This window comes from Lissotriton helveticus, chromosome 3_1, assembly GCF_964261635.1.
Source record: "Lissotriton helveticus chromosome 3_1, aLisHel1.1, whole genome shotgun sequence".
Classification (NCBI taxonomy): domain Eukaryota; kingdom Metazoa; phylum Chordata; class Amphibia; order Caudata; family Salamandridae; genus Lissotriton; species Lissotriton helveticus.
In genome coordinates, this window is record NC_136061.1 from 1,657,803,532 (window position 1) to 1,657,820,180 (window position 16,649).

Sequence of the window (16,649 nt, forward strand, 5' to 3'; positions counted from 1 at the left end):
ATTTAGGCCTGGGGGGCACCTATGGTGCCCCCCTCAACATCCCTGCATCGTGCGGCAGGCACCATGAGGTGCTTGCCGCATTGTGCAGGGATGTGTACAAACTTCAATTTTTCAACAAGAGCTTGTGCTGAGGGAAGCTTAACCCTGCCGCCCGCACAAGGTCCCATTGAAAAATGGAAGTTTGGGACTGCACCATGTACAGTCACATCCTAATTGGGTTGTCGGAACCGCTGACCTAAGGTTGGGAGGGTTCTTCCCCGAAATGGTGTTGATCAGAGGCAACTCCGACCGACATTGCAATTAGGCTCTTAATCTCCCCATGCTTACCAAAAATGAATGTGTCCTTGTTTAATGTACCTGGTGCTAATGTAAATACCTTCAGGTCCAGGCCGTGCTATATAAAACTGCAAACAAAATACATAAATAAATTCTGTTGAGGCAGAAAAAATTATTTAGCACTTTTTGAATCTGGGTTCTATAAAGCAATGAATAGAGCTGAAAACTTCTCCTCAGTATTGATAAAGTTGATTTTTTTTCTTGCAGTTCAATAAATCCCTGTCACTGTTAGATGGCTACAACAGATCTTCAATTCTAGATTCGAGGTAAGCAAATATTACATCTCTTATTTTCCCAAAAGTTTGATGCATTGTGAAATTTACAGCGAATAACTGGTCGGAAGACCTATAAATCTTTATTTTTTTTTTGTGTTGCAGAGAGCCCAATAATATCATCCTTTCTGTGCAGCATATCTTCTCTACAGACTCCAATGTCACCATCTATGATGTCATGAGAAGTTTGCAAAGCTACATTAAATCTTGTGAGGCCTCCGACAAGACAGCCAAACACTGCCGGCTGCTCCGCCATCACCAGATCTTCTACAAAGGTACGCTGATGTTTAAGCAATATCCTTCTTTTTAAATTAGTTCAAGCCTCTTAGGTAAAACTTGTTGAAGCTTATCAATACACTGACCAAAGGAGAATGGCCAATGAAGGGGGTGGTGTGGCACAGTGGCCAGAGCGGCTGACTCTGGAGCACAGGGCTCGCGGTTCGATCTGGCGGCAGCTCAGCATCATGTGACTCTGGGCAATAGCTCACTTGGGGGCATATTTACAAGCCTCTATCACCACCACAACGTCACTTTTCAGGATGTTGTCATGGCGATAGGGGCTTTGCCTCATTCACAAGGCAGCATCAAGCCACTTAACGTGGCTTAATGCCGCCTTGTGAATAAGGCCCCCTTTCACGTTATACTTAGCATGAAAGGGGTGGGCTATGTGTGTTGCGGTGGGTGGTCCACGTAACACCCATTGATTTTGACACTGCCCCATATTTACGAGGGCAGCGTAAATAAGGGGCAGCTCCAAAATTAAGACCAGGGTTTCAGGAGGGGCAGAGCCCGGCGTTAAGCCAAGGAGGCTAACGGCACGCACTGCCACTTCATAGTAAATGTGCGCCTTATTCTCCCTGATTGCCCCCAGCGCTGTGAAACCCTTAATGGGTGAAATGTTCACACTTTACAAATAAGAATTATTATTATTATATGATGTCTCTATGACTGGAAGACATTCTCTTGTGTAAATGTTACTTCTGATAACAAACACGACGCAGTACCATTGCGTTTCACTGTCTTTCATCTCTGAAGTATCACAGAAGTGTTGAGGAACAAGAGACAGATCAAAGCAGGAAAATAATTGCTATTTGCCACGATAATGCAGGTATAAATATTGTGGCCAGGGGCAACATCATACTTAAGGTTTTAATCACAATTATCTCCCAACGTACCAAATGCATCAAAATCCCAGCAAATAATTGAATGCTTCCTTGCACATTAATTCATTGGAAATATATAACAAAGGACAGAGAGCATATTTCATGTTCCTATTGAATCTCTGCTTTTGATGACTGCTAGGATTACTGTCTGGTTGGTAACACTGATCCATACAATTGCAGCAACTTACACCCAGACCTGACTTTCCCCTCTCCCCACACACACACACTCCCACTCTCTCTCTCTCTCTCTCTCACTCACTTTGCGTCGTAGATGTTATTTGCCCTTTGTGCTTTTCTGACTGTAACGTCATCAACCTATCCTGTAGTTCTGCACCCCTGTGCAGGCCCGGACTGGTGAGTCCGGGCACCGGGCAATCCCCCGGTCGGCTGGAGGGGGGTGGGGGCCGGTTTTCAAAAAGGGGGCCGGTTTTGTGGATGGGAGCCGGTTTTCAGTCCGACCGTCACAGCCTGTGACGGTCAGACTGAAAATCGGCCTCCAGCCACAACAGTGTTACTCACTTCGTTGGGATCATGTCTGAGACTCTCTCTGACCTCCAAGCCACAGACAGTTCCGAAGAAGGCCTGCCCTGAATACTAGTGCCAGCAAGCCTGATTGACCGGTCCGGGGTGCACAGAAGACATCGCTGAATGTGCAACCTAACCAGGGCCGGACTGGGAACTGAAAGCAGCCCTGGCAAATTTTGCCAGACCAGCCCCCGTCCGGTGCGACGGCCACTAGGGGGGTTTGGGGGGAATTCCCCCCAAGAAATTGTTCAAAAACGACAGACCAAAATGGTGAATTTTACAGCACATTTTTCATTACATATTCAAATTGTATCAACTTTCAAAGCACAGTAAACAGTAGATGATGACCTTAAAGAACATCAGGTTACCCACCCAGTCATATGTATCCATAGGCATTCTTTCAGAGAGCACTAAAAATAGACACAAGTAGTGAATCAGAGAGAACTAAGTGAAAGTGAGACCAACCCCCCCCCCCCCCCAACATGGTGTGTAGCGAGAAAGCGCTGTGAGGAACCACTAGGGGGAGTTTGGGGAGTTGAACTTCTCCCCCTCAAGAAAATTTGGGAGACAGAAAGGCCAAAACAAAGCATTTTTCAACACATTTCTCATTACATATTAGATTGTATTCACTTTTAAAGCATAGTAAATGATTACCTATAGAGCACCAGGATACCCAATCCTAAATCACAGCATTCCTACAGAGAACACTAAAAATGAAATGTCGAGCATGAAACATGAATTTAAATTGAACAATTTTTTTCTTCATATAAAATAGCATAAAGACATTTAAAAACACACTGAGCTTCAAACAATTGTGCAAAGGTTCAGAGTAAAAAGTGTACAAGACAATGTGCAAACATTAAATGATTTTTATATCCTGAGTTTTGTAAACAGTGCTAAAATAAAGCAGTATGTAAAGTGCAACATTGCACAACATTATGATTGTAGGCATATTGACATTGTAAACAGCTAACATGTCCTGCCTGTAGTAGCACATCCTTCATATGATATTAAATACTATAAAACATAATAACGTATTTCTTCTCAAACAAGTGTTATATTCAATTGCACTTTGCATTAATTTGTATCAAGAGGGTGTTTCACGGATGAGATGTCGGAGCAAGTCCCCAAGCAACTACTCATGGGTATTGATGTAAAGCCCTACCAACTAACAAAGGTAGACCTGGATTTAAGACAAAAGCTGATGCTTTCTTGAGGTTTTCCAAGAATGCATGTATGCTCTAAAGTACAGCATAAATACAGTTCAGTAAACATTTTAAAGTTTTCCTAAGCATAGGATTTTGTAGTGGATGGATATTACTTGTTGTTTCAGTGCGAAACCTATGCTAGACGGTAGACATAATGCTCACAGCCTTTCACTATGGTACAAAGGTGTGTGCGTGGTGCAAAGCAGGCTCAAAGAGAGCCAACGCAAGGAGGTCAACTCTGGTTATTGGACTGCATTGTTTGATATTTATAAATGGCCCTCAAAATGTTTATGGTAACATGCACAAGACAAATGCTTTTCATGTCCAGAGTGCAACCATCAAAGAATATGGATAAAATAAGTGTGATACACTTCTGGAGCGTACAACAACCTGTTAATATTTGTGAATAGATGGCACTCCTAATTACCTGGAATACATCATTATTACGAAGGACTTCCTATTTAAATATGAAGAGTCTGCATATTAGGCCAAATTCCTGCTGTACCATTCCAGATCAGAGGTCTGGTAAAATCGGGCACAAGGCAGAACTAAGATCCCAACATGGAGATTCACTGTTCAGGACTTATTGAGAAGGTCGAAGGAGAATGCTAAATAATACAGCGCAAATAAATAGGAGCTATTCAAAGTGATGATCTGAGGAGAGTGCATGGCCAAAAAGTATAGTAACAAACAATAACTGGGACTGAAGAAATAGAAAAAAGATTCAGTTAAGAGAAGCAGCATCTACAATGCAACCGAAAAATGCTAGACTTGTTATATGTATACGAAAAACATGGGCTACCCGTGACAAATTGACTATTGCTACATCTAGAAAACCCAGCGCCGTGACCATATAACTAGATCATGAACATATGAAATACCACAAAAGACCTGCACATTTGCTCAAAGTTGCGTGAAAAACTTTGAAATCCACAATTGTCTCAACCTTATACAAACATATTTTGACTTGAACCTATGTAGATTGTCTATTTACCTATATATTATTGCAGGGCCTCCTCTGATGTGTATGTAAAACGTACCTTTTGCCCAAAAGATTTGTACTGAATTTTGACATTCTGTCCTGAATTTTTGTCCTGAATTTTGACCCTTTGTCCTGAATTCTCACACTCACCGTCCTGAATTTGCACCAATGCCAGTTGGTCACCCTAATCATGCTGGTTACAAGGATCCTCATGAAGAAGGCTGGCTTGGCGCGGTGAGTGCAGGGGATGGGACAGGTGTGAATACTGATGGCGATGGTTTGGCACAGATGTATTAAGGGGTTGTATTGTGCGAGTGAGCGATATCTGAGGGTTACTGACTGTTTTGTATTTTGCCTACGTTCAGGGTCCCTTTGAACTGCGATGCTGCTGTGGGATGGATCCTCCAGAGCTGAGGCCCGGAGCCGCAGTTGTAGCATTGTAGCTTGTTTCATACGGTTGTTTGCCCATCCTTGAATCTATCCCCTGCTGCCAGCCCACACTCCTCCCATTAAGGGGTACAATATCAAGCGGCAGCGCTCAGATTGCACATCATAAAAACGTCTAAACGTCTTATTTATCCCTAGTTAAGTCTTTCACAGCAGCACTTTCATAATAATAGCCGAATTGGGGCAATGTGACATGTGGGCACCCTTAACCTGGTTACTCTTTCCGGAGCGGAGAAGAGAACCATACCACTACATCACCAGGCTGGGTAAGACCAGGGCGGCCCGGCGAAGAAGACAATGGGAGCATTGCCTGATCCATTTCTCAGCGGGCAGTGCCAGTGCCAGTGCAGTGCTTCCGTTTTTTTTTTAATGCTTACAGGCAGCTTGTGTGGGATTTTGTCTGCGAGTGCAAATTATCCTCTAATTGCATTTCTAATTGAAAGAAGCAAACAGCGTGACATGAGTGACTTATGTGTACGTAACTCTCGAGCCGGGAGGTTATAACTTACAAGTTATGAGGTACATAGTCAGTCACGTAACACGTTTGCTTCTTTCAGTCACTCTCGGCACCAATTATTGCATTTAGTAAGATGTGAGGACTATTCTGCAAGTGAGGGAGGCATGTTTCGAAGCAGAGGTAGACACTGTGATACAATTACCCATACTATAAAACTCTGAGCTCCTATCTTCCCCTAGACTAGATATTGTAAGTCCTAGACTAGATATTGCTGGTTCCACCATGAATGTACTGCTGTCAATCATCTGGCCTCCTCTCATATCTTTCTGTCCAGTGCTTCTGTGTTGTCTGAAGATGCCTGGTTTCCGGGTGCGGGATGCATGGTCGGGCTGTGCTCTGGGTTTTCCATCCCTGAGGGTGTTTCTCTGGGGGGGGGGGGTTTCTCCATGGATTATCGGGCTGAAGATGGTCTGAGCTAATAAGATCTGATGCTCCTGGAAATTGTGTTACTTAAAAACGACTTTGTGAATATAATGGTGTGTGTTATCATGTGTTGAGCGCATCTGTCAAGTGTGTCTTGCAAGTCTCGTGGCAGTGTTGGTCCTTGCGATCTAATTGGAATGCTGGTGTATTTGTATGCATGCGTTCTTGTGGACTCAGTTGCGTTGGCTACTCAAGAGAACTGTGTGTATGCTAACACCAAATAAATACGTACTTTAGGACTCAACATGGCGTACCTACTCTTCGAACTCTCTTTTTCTATGCAATGTGAAGTGTAGGAGATGAATTCTACACCATCTCTACCTAAGGTGCACCTAGTGCCTTAGAGCTCTTTCTTTGTTTTAAGAACAAAGAAGCGATACTGTGACAAAATAACTAAGGTCCCACTGCAGCTGGAGTGCACAGTCTTTAATGTTTATCAGCGTCTCAGGACATCAACAAAACCAATAGGCAAATTGATGAAAAAGGGACGGAATGAGTCCCACTTTGGCCCCTTGGATAACCTACAGTCCTGTCAAGTATCATGCATTGAGTGTGACGCTAATGCATTTCAGTGTGGTGATCCGCATCATCGCACTGAAATGCATTGTCACACATTATAGCGCCATTCTGTGCTGCTATAAAAATGCACATTATAAATTGAGCTACAGCACCTGTCAGCGCGGTGCGCACACTGCTCCCAGCAGGCAGAGGCTAACGGGTCTGGGCCTGGCTAGATCTGGTTGCAGCTCTGAAAAGTTAAGTACCGCTACAATGTTACAAGATGTAGAGGCACGTGGCGCCGAAATTAAACTGACGTCACTGCAGTGCCCACTGGTGACGTTAATTGACTTCCTGCCGCCCGCGCTTCTTTAAGTTCTGTGTAGCTCCTGCTCCTTCCTCCTGACATCGTCGCTCTCACCGCAGCAGGAAGGCAGGATGAGGTGATCTTGAGTATCGGCGCTTTCGTTTTCGAGGAGCAGCAAATATCTTCAAATCACTGCAACATCAACGCATAGTCCCCTGCTGCAGCCGGCTTCCCTGTTTGATGCAGAGCTGAGACGGCAGATAGAGGAGTTTTGCTTCCAGACTCCGAGGCGCGAGACCCCGGGGAGTTCAGGGCAGTGAATTTACATGGTGTCACTTAGAGCCAAGGTAAGGAGACGCCGGTATGAACTTCCTTGTGGTCACTGACTTGTGTTCAAAACGGAGGTCTGGTCATGGGAGCTCTGATTTCATTATGTTTAATGTAGGTGAGGAATAACGTCATTTCTTTTGGGCTCTGCGGGAACACCCGATATTTAAAGTGGTGCTTGTGCTAACAGCGTTGCTCTTCAAACTCTTTCTGTGGCGCCTAATGCAGTGTAATTCCTTTACGTGTGTATAGGCTGGTAATTCAATTATTGCATTAGCAGAGGCAGGCGATCCGTGGCACAGCTCCTCCGAAGAGGAAATACACGGAAGTGCCCCCTCCCCCCAAAGGATTGGGGGTGCTGAGCCACAGTCTGCCATACACACCTACCCTCCCCACGAGGTGTGGGCATTACAGTGAGGCTGGCTGTCAAGGAAACAACCATCTCAAGCCCCCCCCCCGCCCATCCTCACCTGAACATTCCAGCGTGGGGCTTAAATTGAGTTGAAAAAGGGTTCGGAGTTATATAGCGCTTTCCACCACTTGCAAGGTATCAAGGAACTAGCCTGGCAGATAACCCAGGCAACAACCCCTGGTCACAATTGGCCTGTTCATCTCTGGTAAGTACACAAACAACTCTTCCCTCTCCACTGGCAACCAATGTTGTGCCATCAAATGGCTGCGATACCAGCTTACTGGCTCTCCTTACCCATGCCTCAGTCTCGTCTGTTTTGCTTAATAGCCACAAATCCGTGCGTTTTCATCATGCCCTGGTAGAGCTGAACTTCTGAAAGTGCAGTAGTCTTAAGTATATTAATTCATTTTTTGCCTACCCCAAAAATCTATTTCCAAGAATATCTGCTACATTAAATCATTGAAATAGGTTTTGAAACTCAGAAAGGAAACCCACAGTTTCGTGTTTTTAAAGTATATGCATTCATGTTTTGCCTAACCCAGGTAACCCTGAGCACTTACTTCCAAGATTTTTAGGGTTGAGTGTTGTTCTCAAGTGGGTGTAATTTCTAATAGGTATAGGTTTCCCACCTCTTCATTGCTGGATTTGCTTGCAAGAAAGAGTCACTCATAGTCATTGAAATGTCACTCATAATTACAGTAAAATTATAAAAAAGTCACACATAGCAGTCTGAAACCTTGGCAGCTATGAACCTACGTCCTTTACAATCTGGAGGAAGACGGCCATTCGTGGCAGTAACTTTATGTCCTGGTGGCCTCTTGCTTATAACTGTGAAAAATGAGCATAAGCAATATCACTCTGCGAGTGCGAACCTGATCCTAATTGCATTTGCATTTCTAATTAAAAGAAGCAAGCAGCGCGACGTGACTATGTACCTGGCTGATAAGTTAAAACCTCTCGGGCCGGGACTCCGCGTGTCTCTCTGTCCATATACCCGTGTGTATTATCTGTAATTGCAGGTCTGGTCTATATGTGCATTAATACTTGTAAGTGTGTGTGCAGTGGTGCGGGTGTGTTGACCCCTATGTAAAGGTATACCTTGCCCTCTTTTAGATGCCTGCTGGTCTCTGTTTGAAAGGACCTGTCTGTTATTCTGTGTTCATTGTTGTGTGTATGATTGCTGTCCTCTGTACATGGATGTCTAGCGGTGCTGGCCTTGCTGCCTGTAAGAATTTTCCCTCCCACTCATTACCATCCTTTCTTTCATGCTTACGTGTGTGTCACCTGTATAGAGTGCCTGTTATTGGGTTTTGTGCATACATGTTTATATCTGTTTCTATGGGTTTCTGGATGCCTTTGTGTCGATTGGTTAATGTGTTATGGATACCTGTTTGTTGGCACCAAATAGAAGGAATTTTTCCGAAAACCGGACAGAAATGAAGTAAACGTTGACATTTCAGTCCCTTTAAATATATCCATTCATTGTCGAGTGTCTGAAGGTTACTCTTGCGTTCCTGCAGTCACATTTTGAGCAGTCTCTATCACTTTGTCTGACAATCTATCTTTTTGGCCAGCCCTATATTTCCGTGTCCTTGTGTACTGTGTGACTGCAGGAACAACGGACTCACCTCAGGGCAGGCCTGCTGACAGCTGTTGGTGGCAGACACGGGGGTCGGGCTAGGCGGCAGTAGAATAAAATTATGGCCCCCTGCCTTCAACTAAGTACCGACGACGTCCGTGCGCACCTCTGCTCCTTGGCTCTCGTCACTCCTGTGGCAATCACGCGCAGTTAATTACCTAATGCACATGCGGGTCGGGAATTAATTACACCAGCTGGCCAAATCCTGGAGATTGAGGCGCGCAGACGCAGAGGAGGAGACAGGGACCACTGCGCGCTGCGCACAGGCACCTCCTCCTCCGTCATTTGTTTTGTTAGGTTCAGGCCCGGAATGGTGAGTCCGGGCACCGGGCAATCCCCTGGTCGGCTGGAGGGGGGTGGGGGCCGGTTTTCAAAAAGGGGGCCGGTTTTGTGGATGGGGGCCGGTTTTCAGTCCTACCGTCACAGCCTGTGACGGTCGGACTGAAAATCGGCCCCCAGCCACAACAGTGTTACTCACTTCGTTGGGATCATGTCTGAGACTCTCTCTGACTTCCAAGCCACAGACAGTTCCGAAGAAGGCCTGCCCTGAATACTAGTGCCAGCAAGCCTGATTGACCGGTCCGGGGTGCACAGATGACATCGCTGAATGTGCAACCTAACAAAACAAATGACGGAGGAGGAGGTGCCTGTGCGCAGCGCGCAGTGGTCCCTGTCTCCTCCTCTGCGTCTGCGCGCCTCAATCTCCAGGGTTTGGCCAGCTGGTGTAATTAATTCCCGACCCGCATGCGCATTAGGTAATTAACTGCGCGTGATTGCCACAGGAGTGACGAGAGCCAAGGAACAGAGGTGCGCACGGACGTCGTCGGTACTTAGTTGAAGGCAGGGGGCCATAATTCTATTCTACTGCCGCCTAGCCCGACCCCCGTGTCTGCCACCAACAGCTGTCAGCAGGCCTGCCCTGAGGTGAGTCCGTTGTTCCTGCAGTCACACAGCACACAAGGACACGGAAATATAGGGCTGGCCAAAAAGATAGATTGTCAGACAAAGTGATAGAGACTGCTCAAAATGTGACTGCAGGAACGCAAGAGTAACCTTCAGACACTCGACAATGAATGGATATAATTAAAGGGACTGAAATGTCAACGTTTACTTCATTTCTGTCCGGTTTTCGGAAAAATTCCTTCTATTTGGTGCCAACAAACAGGTATCCATAACACATTAACCAATCGACACAAAGGCATCCAGAAACCCATAGAAACAGATACAAACATGTATGCACAAAACCCAATAACAGGCACTCTATACAGGTGACACACACGTAAGCATGAAAGAAAGGATGGTAATGAGTGGGAGGGAAAATTCTTACAGGCAGTAAGGCCAGCACCGCTAGACATCCATGTACAGAGGACAGCAATCATACACACAACAATGAACACAGAAGAACAGACAGGTCCTTTCAAACAGAGACCAGCAGGCATCTAAAAGAGGGCAAGGTATACCTTTACATAGGGGTCAACACACCCGCACCACTGCACACACACTTACAAGTATTAATGCACATATAGACCAGACCTGCAATTACAGATAATACACACGGGTATATGGACAGAGAGACAGGCGGAGTCCCGGCCCGAGAGGTTTTAACTTATCAGCCAGGTACATAGTCACGACGCGCTGCTTGCTTCTTTTAATTAGAAATGCAAATGCAATTAGGATCAGGTTCGCACTCGCAGAGTGATATTGCTTATGCTCATTTTTCACAGTTATAAGCAAGAGGCCACCAGGACATAAAGTTACTGCCACAAATGGCCGTCTTCCTCCAGATTGTAAAGGACGTAGGTTCATAGCTGCCAAGGTTTCAGATTGCTATGTGTGACATTTTTATAATTTTACTGTAATTATGAGTGACATTTCTATGACTATGAGTGACTCTTTCTCGCAAGCAAATCCAGCAATGAAGAGGTGGGAAACCTATACCTATTAGATATTACACCCACTTGAGAACAACACTCGACCTTAAAAATCTTGGAAGTAAGTGCTCAGGGTTACCTGGGTTAGGCAAAACATGAATGCATATACTTTAAAAACACGAAACTGTGGGTTTCCTTTCTGAGTTTCAAAACCTATTTCAAGGATTTAATGTAGCAGATATTCTTGGAAATAGATTTTTGGGGTAGGCAAAAAATGAATTAATATACTTAAGACTACTGCACTTTCAGAAGTTCCGCTCTACCAGGGCATGATGAAAACGCACGGATTTGTGGCTATTAAGCAAAACAGACGAGACTGAGGCATGGGTAAGGAGAGCCAGTAAGCTGGTATCGCAGCCATTTGATGGCACAACATTGGTTGCCAGTGGAGAGGGAAGAGTTGTTTGTGTACTTCCCAGAGATGAACAGGCCAATTGTGACCAGGGGTTGTTGCCTGGGTTATCTGCCAGGCTAGTTCCTTGATACCTTGCAAGTGGTGGAAAGCGCTATATAACTCCGAACCCTTTTTCAACTCAATTTAAGCCCCTTGCTGGAATGTTCAGGTGAGGATGGGCGGGGGGGGGGCTTGAGATGGTTGTTTCCTTGACAGCCAGCCTCACTGTAATGCCCACACCTCGTGGGGAGGGTAGGTGTGTATGGCAGACTGTGGCTCAGCACCCCCAATCCTTTGGGGGGAGGGGGCACTTCCGTGTATTTCCTCTTCGGAGGAGCTGTGCCACGGATCGCTTGCCTCTGCTAATGCAATAATTGAATTACCAGCCTATACACACGTAAAGGAATTACACTGCATTAGGCGCCACAGAAAGAGTTTGAAGAGCAACGCTGTTAGCACAAGCACCACTTTAAATATCGGGTGTTCCCGCCGAGCCCAAAAGAAATGACGCTATTCCTGACCTACATGAAACATAATGAAATCAGAGCTCCCGTGACCAGACCTCCGTTTTGAACACAAGTCAGTGACCACAAGGAAGTTCATACCGCCGTCTCCTTACCTTGGCTCTAAGTGACACCATGTAAATTCACTGCCCTGAACTCCCCGGGGTCTCGCGTCTCGGAGTCTGGAACCAGAACTCCTCTATCTGCCGTCTCAGCTCTGCATCAAACAGGGAAGCCGGCTGCAGCAGGGGCCTATGCGTTGATGTTGCAGTGATTTGAAGATATTTGCTGCTCCTCGAAAACGAAAGCGCCGATACGCAAGATCACCTCATCCTGCCTCCCTGCTGCGGTGAGAGCGACGATGTCAGGAGGAAGGAGCAGGAGCTACACAGAACTTAAAGAAGCGCGGGCGGCAGGAAGTCAATTAACGTCACCAGTGGGCACTGCAGTGACGTCAGTTTAATTTTGGCGCCACGTGCCTCTACATCTTGTAACATTGTAGCGGTACTTAACTTTTCAGAGCTGCAACCAGATCTAGCCAGGCCCAGCCCCGTTAGCCTCTGCCTGCTGGGAGCAGTGTGCGCACCGCGCTGACAGGTGCTGTAGCTCAATTTATAATGTGCATTTTTATAGCAGCACAGAATGGCGCTATAATGTGTGACAATGCATTTCAGTGCGATGATGCGGATCACCACACTGAAATGCATTAGCGTCACACTCAATGCATGATACTTGACAGGACTGTAGGTTATCCAAGGGGCCAAAGTGGGACTCATTCCGTCCCTTTTTCATCAATTTGCCTATTGGTTTTGTTGATGTCCTGAGACGCTGATAAACAATAAAGACTGTGCACTCCAGCTGCAGTGGGACCTTAGTTATTTTGTCACAGTATCGCTTCTTTGTTCTTAAAACAAAGAAAGAGCTCTAAGGCACTAGGTGCACCTTAGGTAGAGATGGTGTAGAATTCATCTCCTACACTTCACATTGCATAGAAAAAGAGAGTTCGAAGAGTAGGTACGCCATGTTGAGTCCTAAAGTACGTATTTATTTGGTGTTAGCATACACACAGTTCTCTTGAGTAGCCAACGCAACTGAGTCCACAAGAACGCATGCATACAAATACACCAGCATTCCAATTAGATCGCAAGGACCAACACTGCCACGAGACTTGCAAGACACACTTGACAGATGCGCTCAACACATGATAACACACACCATTATATTCACAAAGTCGTTTTTAAGTAACACAATTTCCAGGAGCATCAGATCTTATTAGCTCAGACCATCTTCAGCCCGATAATCCATGGAGAAACCCCCCCCCCCCCAGAGAAACACCCTCAGGGATGGAAAACCCAGAGCACAGCCCGACCATGCATCCCGCACCCGGAAACCAGGCATCTTCAGACAACACAGAAGCACTGGACAGAAAGATATGAGAGGAGGCCAGATGATTGACAGCAGTACATTCATGGTGGAACCAGCAATATCTAGTCTAGGACTTACAATATCTAGTCTAGGGGAAGATAGGAGCTCAGAGTTTTATAGTATGGGTAATTGTATCACAGTGTCTACCTCTGCTTCGAAACATGCCTCCCTCACTTGCAGAATAGTCCTCACATCTTACTAAATGCAATAATTGGTGCCGAGAGTGACTGAAAGAAGCAAACGTGTTACGTGACTGACTATGTACCTCATAACTTGTAAGTTATAACCTCCCGGCTCGAGAGTTACGTACACATAAGTCACTCATGTCACGCTGTTTGCTTCTTTCAATTAGAAATGCAATTAGAGGATAATTTGCACTCGCAGACAAAATCCCACACAAGCTGCCTGTAAGCATTAAAAAAAAAACGGAAGCACTGCACTGGCACTGCCCGCTGAGAAATGGATCAGGCAATGCTCCCATTGTCTTCTTCGCCGGGCCGCCCTGGTCTTACCCAGCCTGGTGATGTAGTGGTATGGTTCTCTTCTCCGCTCCGGAAAGAGTAACCAGGTTAAGGGTGCCCACATGTCACATTGCCCCAATTCGGCTATTATTATGAAAGTGCTGCTGTGAAAGACTTAACTAGGGATAAATAAGACGTTTAGACGTTTTTATGATGTGCAATCTGAGCGCTGCCGCTTGATATTGTACCCCTTAAAGGGAGGAGTGTGGGCTGGCAGCAGGGGATAGATTCAAGGATGGGCAAACAACCCGTATGAAACAAGCTACAATGCTCAACTGTGGCTCCGGGCCTCAGCTCTGGAGGATCCATCCCACAGCAGCATCGCAGTTCAAAGGGACCCTGAACGTAGGCAAAACACAAAACAGTCAGTAACCCTCAGATATCGCTCACTCGCACAATACAACCCCTTAATACATCTGTGCCAAACCATCGCTATCAGTATTCACACCTGTCCCATCCCCTGCACTCACCGCGCCAAGCCAGCCTTCTTCATGAGGATCCTTGTAACCAGCATGATTAGGGTGACCAACTGGCATTGGTGCAAATTCAGGACGGTGAGTGTAAGAATTCAGGACAAAGGGTCAAAATTCAGGACAAAAATTCAGGACAGAATGTCAAAATTCAGTACAAATATTTGGGCAAAAGGTACGTTTTACATACACATCAGAGGAGGCCCCGCAATAATATATAGGTAAATAGACAACCTACATAGGTTCAAGTCAAAATATGTTTGTATAAGGTTGAGACAATTGTGGATTTCAAAGTTTTTCACACAACTTTGAGCAAATGTGCAGGTCTTTTGTGGTATTTCATATGTTCATGATCTAGTTATATGGTCACGGCGCTGGGTTTTCTATATGTAGCAATAGTCAATTTGTCACGGGTAGCCCATGTTTTTCGTATACATATAACAAGTCTAGCATTTTTCGGTTGCATTGTAGATGCTGCTTCTCTTAACTGAATCTTTTTTCTATTTCTTTAGTCCCAGTTATTGTTTGTTACTATACTTTTTGGCCATGCACTCTCCTCAGATCATCACTTTGAATAGCTCCTATTTATTTGCGCTGTATTATTTAGCATTCTCCTTCGACCTTCTCAATAAGTCCTGAACAGTGAATCTCCATGTTGGGATCTTAGTTCTGCCTTGTGCCCGATTTTACCAGACCTCTGATCTGGAATGGTACAGCAGGAATTTGGCCTAATAGGCAGACTCTTCATATTTAAATAGGAAGTCCTTCGTAATAATGATGTATTCCAGGTAATTAGGAGTGCCATCTATTCACAAATATTAACAGGTTGTTGTACGCTCCAGAAGTGTATCACACTTATTTTATCCATATTCTTTGATGGTTGCACTCTGGACATGAAAAGCATTTGACTTGTGCATGTTACCATAAACATTTTGAGGGCCATTTATAAATATCAAACAATGCAGTCCAATAACCAGAGTTGACTTCCTTGCGTTGGCTCTCTTTGAGCCTGCTTTGCACCACGCACACACCTTTGTACCATAGTGAAAGGCTGTGAGCATTATGTCTACTGTCTAGCATAGGTTTCGCACTGAAACAACAAGTAATATCCATCCACTACAAAATCCTATGCTTAGGAAAACTTTAAAATGTTTACTGAACTGTATTTATGCTGTACTTTAGAGCATACATGCATTCTTGGAAAACCTCAAGAAGGCATAAGCTTTTGTCTTAAATCCAGGTCTACCTTTGTTAGTAGGTAGGGCTTTACATCAATACCCATGGGTAGTTGCTTGGGGACTTGCTCCGACATCTCATCCGTGAAACACCCTCTTGATACAAATTAATGCAAAGTGCAATTGAATATAACACTTGTTTGAGAAGAAATACGTTATTATGTTTTATAGTATTTAATATCATATGAAGGATGTGCTACTACAGGCAGGACATGTTAGCTGTTTACAATGTCAATATGCCTACAATCATAATGTTGTGCAATGTTGTACTTTACATACTGCTTTATTTTAGCACTGTTTACAAAACTCAGGATATAAAAATCATTTAATGTTTGCACATTGTCTTGTACACTTTTTACTCTGAACCTTTGCACAATTGTTTGAAGCTCAGTGTGTTTTTAAATGTCTTTATGCTATTTTATATGAAGAAAAAAATTGTTAAATTTAACTTCATGTTTCATGCTCGACATTTCATTTGTTAGTGTTCTCTGTAGGAATGCTGTGATTTAGGATTGGGTATCCTGGTGCTCTATAGGTAATCATTTACTATGCTTTAAAAGTGAATACAATCTAATATGTAATGAGAAATGTGTTGAAAAATGCTTTGTTTTGGCCTTTCTGTCTCCCAAATTTTCTTGAGGGGGAGAAGTTCAACTCCCCAAACTCCCCCTAGTGGTTGCTCACAGCGCTTTCTCGCTACACACCATGTTGGGGGGGGGGGGGGGGGGTTGGTCTCACTTTCACTTTGTTCTCTCTGATTCACTACTTGTGTCTATTTCTGGTGCTCTCTGAAAGAATGCCTATGGATACATATGACTGGGTGGGTAACCTGATGTTCTTTAAGGTCATCATCTACTGTTTACTGTGCTTTGAAAGTTGATACAATTTGAATATGTAATGAAAAATGTGCTGTAAAATTCACCATTTTGGTCTGTCGTTTTTGAACAATTTCTTGGGGGGAGATTCCCCCCAAACCCCCCTAGTGGCCGTCGGCCTCGCTCGCTGCGCTCGCAACCTACGCGCCGGACGGGGGCTGCCTCGCTACGCGCCGGACGGGGGCTGGTCTGGCAAAATTTGCCAGGGCTGCTTTCAGTTCCCAGTCCGGCCCTGCCCC

The 16,649-nt window shown here is 44.9% G+C and overlaps 1 protein-coding gene across 2 annotated transcripts in view; it reads left to right on the top strand.

Moving 5' to 3' along the window:
• HEG1 (heart development protein with EGF like domains 1) overlaps positions 1-16,649 on the top strand; it is a 219,447-nt gene that overhangs the window by 151,609 nt on the left and 51,189 nt on the right. For both annotated transcript variants that reach the window (XM_078682440.1, XM_078682441.1), the window contains exons 6-7: positions 544-602; positions 714-883. In XM_078682440.1, coding sequence (XP_078538566.1) covers positions 544-602; positions 714-883 — 229 coding nt within the window. The remainder of the gene's footprint in view (positions 1-543; positions 603-713; positions 884-16,649) is intronic.